The 9,076-nt window shown below is 35.9% G+C and overlaps 2 protein-coding genes across 3 annotated transcripts; one reads left to right on the forward strand and one right to left on the reverse strand.

Annotated features, from left to right (window-relative positions):
• Positions 1 to 651: 651 nt before the first annotated feature.
• Positions 652 to 5,817, reverse strand: LOC123311548 (glycine-rich cell wall structural protein 1.0-like). 2 transcript variants are annotated; one of them, XM_044895585.1, is made up of 6 exons: positions 5,663 to 5,817; positions 4,888 to 5,072; positions 4,684 to 4,796; positions 4,192 to 4,579; positions 3,752 to 4,110; positions 652 to 1,025 (listed from the first exon to the last, which is right to left on the reverse strand). In XM_044895585.1, the coding sequence occupies exons 2-6, from the start codon at positions 5,061 to 5,063 to the stop codon at positions 1,021 to 1,023; spliced, it is 1,041 nt and encodes a 346-aa protein (XP_044751520.1). In that variant the 5' UTR covers positions 5,064 to 5,072; positions 5,663 to 5,817; the 3' UTR covers positions 652 to 1,020. The 2 variants fall into 2 exon arrangements, with proteins under 2 accessions (XP_044751520.1, XP_044751519.1); XM_044895584.1 differs by lacking the exon at positions 652 to 1,025 and adding an exon at positions 2,690 to 3,201.
• Positions 5,818 to 6,901: 1,084 nt separating this feature from the next.
• Positions 6,902 to 8,977, forward strand: LOC123312477 (rhodopsin). Its single transcript, XM_044896925.1, has 6 exons — positions 6,902 to 7,031; positions 7,415 to 7,781; positions 7,841 to 8,054; positions 8,178 to 8,325; positions 8,411 to 8,688; positions 8,747 to 8,977. Exons 2-6 carry the CDS (start codon positions 7,427 to 7,429, stop codon positions 8,874 to 8,876), a joined length of 1,125 nt encoding a protein of 374 aa, XP_044752860.1. The 5' UTR covers positions 6,902 to 7,031; positions 7,415 to 7,426; the 3' UTR covers positions 8,877 to 8,977.
• The last annotated feature ends 99 nt before the right edge of the window (positions 8,978 to 9,076 follow it).

The raw sequence follows: 9,076 nt of genomic DNA on the forward strand, positions 1-9,076 counted from the left end.
GGATTTAGTGAAGCTTCAACGACAGATCAAAGATAAAAATAACCTACATGTGGTTGTTAAAAAAAAGGAATTAATCAATGATCTGACACAGTGTGTCAAGTTATGATAGTATATTTTCAATTATGGGATTTTTCATAAGCAAGCGGATGATTTCGTCCCATTGTAAATCATTCAAGTGAATAATACGGGAGTAGAATATCATACTTTATCCACTATTATTTTTGAAATGGCTCATTAATCACAAGTGATGGAAATGGATAGATTATGACCACTTTATGCAGCAATTGTGGATAATAATTAAGTTTAATTTTAAGGGAATACTTTACTTTTTTAGAATCTTAGCATATCAAAAACGAAGGAGAAAATAGGTAAGAAATGAGTAAAAACAAAATTCAATGTTGTACTCTATATTTTCGTTCAATACATTTCATAGAGGAGTTTCGTTCGAAAAGGGTTTTGTAGTATGTATGTACTATAGTACTAAAATACCATCATCTGAAAAAAGCTGAGAATTTTTTGAAAAAAAAAAAAGAAAAACTCATTTAACTCAATCTGAAATTGAAGGCAAAAAATTCCAGAATTGGTTTCCAGTCAACAAGCCTCAGGCATTTTAAATGATTTTTTTCAAATGTACCAAATATGTGTCCTTTACCCACTATTTCCTTAATTTTTTTTATTCCTTACGGTACGGTTAGATCATTTTTGCCCCTATTGTTACTCAAGTTTGGAAGAGCTTTTTTGATAGGAAGCATTGAAAAGATTCTAAGAAAACCAGGTAAATAATGCTGTGTAACACTTGAGTGTACCCATACACCACAATATGTGTAGTAGCAACAAGTTGACTCTTCAATTTCTTAAATTTGTCCCAATTGGCAGATGTTGAATATCAAATATGAATATACCAATATTTCCCCAATTTTGGTAGTATCAAATTACTTACTGAACCTGAAAGAGATAGTTATCAATTACCCTGATCATCCTCCATCCCTGCTCCGGGCTCCAGAGTCGGGACACTCTTGTTCAACCTAAAAATCAAAATCGAATTAAAAACACATTCCGAAAAACCGTCAGCAAAGGAAAAGAAAACATTGTTAAAACTCGAATCGTGTTTGCAGAAGTATCAAAATAGCATCGCTCGAAAGTTCGTCTACATGCAAAATTGCCAACAACTATTTCTCGATTTTTAAAATAAATAATAAAGGTTTACCACAGTGAAAACAATTTGAATGATACATTACCTAAGCATTTATTTCCGATTTTTGCCTTTGTAATTATGTGTAGGTCCAGCAATGTAGTTTATCAGATATTTGATTTTCTCAATTTTATTTCATGTTCACTTCTTAGTTTGTATCACTGAATGACTTTTCATCAACAGAAATCTTATATAGTTAGTCAATTCAACGGTAGGTATTTGTTTCAAAAATATATTTGTAAGAAAGTGTTTTTTCATCGTTTTTCAAGTTAATTCAAAACATATACCTACATTTTATAAATTTCTAATTGATTAAATAGTAAAGGAACTCAAAGACTTAATAGGATTTTGGGCTTCTTTAAATTCTTTGAATAAACGGATATTGCTTCTAGCCCCCTGTATTAAGTCGTTGCTTTATACTTACTTTTTCTTCAAGATACATAGTATTTTATCAGATAAAATACTTTTGAATAAGTTTTTTTCATTCTTCAATAATTTTTTCCAGAAGATATTGAATGAGTATTACTGTTTTTTCTCCTGAAACCTTTTTTTGATATCCTCTTATGTAAATTCATTAACTCCAGAAAATCCTCCTGTGTCTTTACAAATCGTCTCAAAGAATGATTTGATTATAGTTCTAGGCGTATGTATTTTGTCCCATCGTAATACTCAAATTGAAGTTCATGTGTGACTTAAAAATTATTGCAATTGTTCACTGCATGGAGATACTCATTTATAATTTGGTCCTTGTTTCAAGATTTTTCCATGCCTTTGCACTTTGACAATATTTTTGTCTCAATCGAAATTCTTCATTTCCACAGCCCATAAAAACTAGTCATTTTGCTTAGGAAGTGAGCGTTGAATATTACATAATGCAACTGGTAATGATTTGAATATTATTGAATTTTCTCACTGCTCATGTTTTCTTTAGATTTTAAAGTACATGCTAAAATATATTATTGAGGGTGTCCCATCGGAAGTACTGATTAGAAGTTCATATACAAATGTAAATTAGACCTGTTTGAAATTTTGTAAAAAGACATTAGGCAAACAAGCCTTCTTGTTAGAAATATTTTCGAGGATTTGCGAATTCTGAAACTACTCAACACAGCTAGAAGGAATGCTACATAAAATTAATATAGAATTTGAAAAACACTGAAAAATGTGATTAAGTTCATACAGGGATGTTCATAAACATCATAAATTGTTGCAAAGGAAGGTTCATCTGCAAAATGTCCTTGTATAAAATTTGAAACCGATCCAATAAACATTTCTCCGTAAACTTTGAATGGACACCCTGTATATCAATCAAAACTTCCATACCTTGATTACTGTTGTGCAGTTTTTGTTTCGACTTTTTTGGTGACTTGAAGGCGCGGGAAGTATTCGATTCAAATAAAAAGTTTATGATCACACTTCATAAAAAATTAATATTTTTCGTTCTTTTGCTTTCGAATGTCCAAGCTGAACGGGGTTATTTCTTATTCAATAATTGTATTCTCAAATCAATCAATTTTATTTTTCATCCTGTCTATACAATGGTGCTGGATAATTTTCAGGTCTGATTCATATTTCGATTTGCAGAAATGAAAGTTCTACAGTTTAAATAATACTTGTATACATTAAATCAAATAACTACTTCTATAAAATAAGATTTGTATCACAACAAAAGGAAAATTTATTCTTTTAACGTAAATTATGTACACATTGAAAATCTTATTTAGACGATAATTATGTGGGCTCATTTCAGAAGTAAAATAAATACTGATCGAGAATGTGCACCATCCGAACGATTTCAGATCTGTTCTTGAAAAATTTGTCCTTTCACATCTTGTCACTTATTTCTACACATAGACTATAAATAAAAGAAAAAGGAAAATTATCCAAGTTATCAATTAAATTTCGTCCATTCTTGTTCATGTTTAAAATTGCAAATATTGCAATAAAACCCTGTGTTTTGGGATTAACGACTTAAATATTTTAGAACCGTCTACCCTGGTTTGCTGAACCTGAAAATATGGATAGGGAAACTCAATTAATGATAGATATAAGGCCTTGACTCTTTAAAGAGTAAGGCTGCTTCAAAGTATTAGTAAGATTTTTCCTTGTATAAAAGGCATTTTCTACTGGTGGTAACCTTTGGGTTGATGTCAAAATTATTTTTCACGCTTTTGTAATTAATTGGATATTCAAGTGATTTGTAATTTTGCTTTATATTCTTAATGTTTCACTTTGTTTTTCAACTTCAATTTTCTTATTTTGTTGTTCCAATATCATAAATACTTTTTGTTACTTATCCAACAAAAATATCTTTTTAGAGTAGTAAAAACTGAACATCCAAAAGAGAATAGGATAAAATAATTGAATTCTCCTTGTAATTTGTAAATCATCTATTTGGTAAAAAATTATTTTAAAAAATTAATATTCCACTTTTTTATGGAAATACAGTAATCACATAATCAATTACTTCAACGAATTTATTCAATTGTGTATCAGGCATTGTACTCGTTGAAATGAATGACGGCCATCTAACAAGGATCTATTAATATTGCCACTCACCATAGCCTGTGGAAGCATAACCTTGACTTCTGTCATCGTAACCTTGCTGACTGTTGTAACCACCGGTGTTGTACCCTCCGGACTGTCCGTAATCGGCGACCGGCGCTGTTCCATAGCCTCCAGAAGCATATCCTGAGTTATCTTGACCATAACCACTGGCGCCACCTTGCTGGTAAGAAGCAGTGGCATAACCTGATTGATCGTATGAATTTTGTGCCCCGTATCCACCACCTGTACTACCATAACCACCACTTTGCTGGCTATTTCCGTATTGTGGTTGTTGGTATGACTGTTGTTGGTACCCTCCACTCTGTTGGGATCCATACCCACTGCCACTTTGTGGTGCTTGGTATCCTTGCCTGCAATGAAAATAATCAATAAATCCTAAGCATTAACCAACATTTCGCAGAAACAACAGTTCAAAAAGACTTGAAACTCACTGGTATCCACCACCAGATCCATTCTGTGTTTGACCATTGTCATATCTGGGCCTTTTGATACCGGGACCTCCGCCCATGCCACCTCCAGGTGGTCCTCTCTTATCATTCATTCCCATTCCTCCTCTACCACCCCCTCTTGGTCCACCACCAAGTCCTCCACGGCTACCAAGACCTGGTCCACCTCTACCTCCACGGAACCCTCCTGGTCCACCTCGTGGCCCTCCAGGTCCTCCACGTCCACCACCGGGACCTCCCCTACTTCCACCACTAGGGCCACCACGACCACCACGGAAACCACTTCCACCTCGTGGACCTCCTCTCATACCTCCATATCCCCCTTGGCCATTGTTATCTCCACCTGGTCCACCTTCTGATATAGCTCCAGGACCTGCAACAAAATGAGGTTATACTTAAGCCCTTCACAACACATCATTAATATTTTGTCAGAACTCAATGGTTGGTGGAATGAACAGATCTCCATAATGTTATTACCTCCTGGGGGAAACCGACCGCCTCCGGGACCACCACGACCTCTGAAGCCACCACCACCTCTACCGCCTGCTCCTCTCATCATACCTCCTCCACGAGGTCCGCCAGGGCCTCCACTGCAAATAGTTTGATGATAATAATCATAAGCAATCGACTGGGTTATTAAATCAAGAATCAGTCAGAATTAGTAGCAGATAACCAACATACCGTCCCCTCATGAAACCTCCACGACCTGGTGCTCCTCTAGGTCCACCTCTTCCTCCACCAAAACCCCCACGGCCTCTGAAGCCGCCACCTCTGCCACCAGGTGGACCACCCTGCTTTGGACCTGATGGACCGCCAGCATTTGATTGTACTTGATCAGCTGATACTTCTTCAGACATTTTGTTTATCTATGAAAAAATGTGGTAAGTATTAAAAAACTTCATGTCCATGAACAATCGAATGAGTTTATCATCGAATCCAGGAACTATCATAATAGCGAATCTTTCAGTTGATAATTAGAACCGATTGAATTATACGATGAAACCTTAGATATGCAAGAAATTCAGACTTCAGAGGTCATTGCACTGAAATCACAGCGTGAAGCGTCATCGTGCTGGCGAAGAAAAGGGTTAACAATTTCAGAAGATTCTGAATGCCATTATAATAATAAGTAAAATCAATAGTAATTTGCCATTTATAAAATCGATTTTAAATTAAACATGTCGGAAAAATGATGCTAACCTTAAACTTTCATAATCAGATTCGTAAAAAATTTTCTAGTACCGCAATGTGAAATTATGTTTGAATAACGATTACTTTGGAAGAACTACGGAAATTGCGTTTCAATTTTGAGCTCTGAGTGAATTCGTCTCGAAATATACATACCGCTTGAAATCGATCAATAGCCAAGTTTTCAATTGAATAATCAGAGAAATGCTCGGTTTCCAGAAAAAATGGATGTCCAGTTGAAAATTTGGGGCAAAAATCTTGTACTTACCAAATATACAATTAAAACCAAAGATGAACACCGGCAGTACAGTCAAAACAACACAACACCTGAGCAGAACAAAAATGGAAGAACTTCTTCCTTTTGCGAACACCGAACAGGGGAACAGGGACGCCAGCGAGCTTTGGATCATGCGTACTATCAAAATTAGTTCAATAGAGGACGCTGTCGTCGCTTTGATATATCCAATAGGAATAGAGTTTTTAACAGGAAACTTGCCATTTTTGGACGGCGGGATTTACAAATAATAAATTACAAATCGAAAATTAGGCCACAATTCTGTTCGAAAATTTGGAAAGTTTTATAAGGAAAAAAGAAAATAACATGAATATAATATTCCATGAAGCATTAAATATTCAAAAAGTTAAATGAGCAATTTTTTTGAACGCGCATTATTTGATTTTTTGTAGTGAATACTACAATACGCAATGAAGACTGAGAATTCATACGAAATAAAAAATTTCTGAATATGCCGAAATATCAGTCTTCTACTCATAAAAAATTTCTGATTGTTCCTTCACACCACTTTATTATACTCGCTTTCTTACCTTACTTCTAACTCACATTTTGCAGACAATATATCTGCACTGCGCTCTATGTGCGTATTTATTCTATCGTGCTTTCCAGCCAGGATGATGCCTCTTCAACAAGGATAATTGTGAAAAAGGAAATTCATGAGAAAAATTTGTCGACAATTTGTATGGAAAGTTTTCAAGATAGAGCATCCGCCATTTTGCAACCTTCACACTCCAGTTCGTTCTTTCGCATAGAATTTATCTTCGTAGGAGTCGTGGGAATGAGGGAAACCAACATAATGTGATATTCTTTCTACGAAATTCACAAGAAATTTCTCTCCGCATCATAATAGACGAACATTTTCATTTTTTTTTTAGGGTACACAAAATACGTATGCTATCTAGATCCATACAATTACAATTTCTTTCCTTTGACTGAAACTGTTCGAATTTTGCATGGTATAAACCTTCAATGAAATATAACTTTTGGCAAAAAATTGAAAAGTTCGGATACACAGTCAATATATAAAATTTGCACGGTTCGGTAAAGGATCTGCGTAATGAAAATAATCCCTCGTTCTTGACCTTGAAGAGTTCAGACTTCGAAGCAATAATTTCCATATTGAATTCTGAAGAATCCCTAGCAATTCTAAGAAGTTAAATTCATAGGATTAATTCTTATTAAATTACAAATATTCCTTATAAAGAACATCTCCTTATAAAAAGAAGCCAATTTGCAGTAAAGTTTGAGACGCAAAACTTAGCGGACTACCTTATTCTAGTTTTTCATGTAAACAGACTGAAATTCTGCCCTTTTGCCGTTTTTCAACATCTGTGATTGACTAGTGAGTATACCGCTGAATTTTCATCCTAGATTTGCGAAAGGTTCCTCTGAAAAAATATTGAAATAAAGTACATAACGTAAAATACTTGAGTAGTCATAAGACTACTACGAGCTTTTTAGCTTTCAACCTTCAGTGCTTATAATTTTATTACCCCATCTCCTTTTTTCTCTTTCGAGGCTCTTTTTTGCATATTGGTTTGGTACAAGATTAGAAATTGAAAAATATAGAAGTTATTTTAGTTGTGATAGAGAAAATTAGAAGTTACAATGTTGCAAGAAAATTAACGCCATAAACGACTTTCGTCAAAGGCGTCAATCAAGCTTTGATCAAAATTATTGACTGTCTAGGTGTCGGATGTTTCCCAGGCGTTTTGATTTTTTCAGGGATAATTGTCTATGATGGGAGAACCGAGCTTTCCATGGTCCGTTCACCGAAGCGGTGGCTTTGGCGGTAATCTCACAGTCGTAGACAAGGTCCTTCCTGACATGCTCCACATGGTACACCCTCACTGGTATCAATTTCCACCCATGAACCCCCTTTGGCACGGACTCCTTGGGTTCGTCATAGGAGTACTTGGGTTCGTATCGGTCATGGGCAACGGCATGGTCATAAACATCTTTTGCGGCGCTAAATCTTTGCGGACTCCTTCCAACTTACTGGTAGTGAACTTGGCTTTTTCTGACTTTCTGATGATGTTTACAATGTCAGCTCCTATGGTGATCAACTGCTACTATGAGACATGGGTATTAGGTGAGGAAAAATCAACACCATCGTCATCGCACTCATTGTGATTCCATTGTTCGTTATAGGTCCACTCTTCTGCGAACTATATGGTATGTTTGGCTCGTTATTTGGCTGTGCATCCATCTGGACCATGACCTTCATCGCTCTCGATCGATATAATGTTATTGTTAAGGGATTGAGTGCTAAACCACTGACAAAGAAAACGGCCATGCTCAGGATTTTGCTGATTTGGGCTATGGCTGGTGTTTGGACAGCGGCACCTATGTTTGGATGGAACAGGTGAGAGTGAGAAAAACCCAAACCAAATGAGGGTTATTAGGGCCTATAGCACACCAAAATTTGAGAAAATTAATGGAGAATAAGTTCATATTTCTGATTTTATTTAAATATCATTTTTTATAGGTACGTACCTGAGGGCAATATGACCGCTTGCGGAACTGATTACCTCACACAATCGTGGCTGAGTAAGAGCTACATTTTGGTCTATTCATTCTTCGTATACTTCCTTCCCCTCTTCACCATCATCTATTCATATTGGTTTATCGTGCAGGTAAGCTATGTACGCCGATGGTTATTTCAACTATAGAAACATGGTTTTCACGAAACTCATAAAAATTCGACGGTTTTAATTCAAGGCTGTGGCCGCTCACGAAAAATCCATGAGAGAACAAGCCAAAAAGATGAATGTGGCGTCACTGAGGTCATCTGAAGCTTCTCAGACGAGTGCGGAGTGTAAATTGGCCAAAATAGCCCTGATGACTATAACCTTATGGTTTTTCGCATGGACTCCATACCTAGTCACGAACTACACTGGCATTTTCGAAGGTGCCAAAATAAGTCCATTAGCTACCATCTGGTGTTCGCTCTTCGCGAAAGCTAATGCAGTTTACAACCCCATCGTATACGGTATCAGGTAATTTCTCTAACGGCTATCATTATTAAAAGAACGAAATTTATTGAATTTTTTTCAGCCATCCTAAATACAGACAAGAGCTCCAAAGGAGATATCCATCTTTGGTTTGTGCCCCAGAACCAGATGACACTACGTCTGCTGCATCCGGTGCTACGAGTGTTGGTGAAGAAAAACAAATACCCGCATAAGCAACATGAAAAGACATAATGAGATGTAAATATGACTTTCGACGAAAAAATGTAACGAAAGCGATGTATTTTTTAAAAGTAATATAGTGGATTGATCACGATCTATTTATGAGGACTATTTTTCCACAGCTGTGGTGGCAAAATAGAATCAGATTTAAAACAGCGGTATATTTCAATAATAAATAAACATTTGGAATAGA

Source organism: Coccinella septempunctata, chromosome 4 (genome assembly GCF_907165205.1).
Source record: "Coccinella septempunctata chromosome 4, icCocSept1.1, whole genome shotgun sequence".
In the NCBI taxonomy this organism is placed as follows: Eukaryota; Metazoa; Arthropoda; class Insecta; order Coleoptera; family Coccinellidae; genus Coccinella; species Coccinella septempunctata.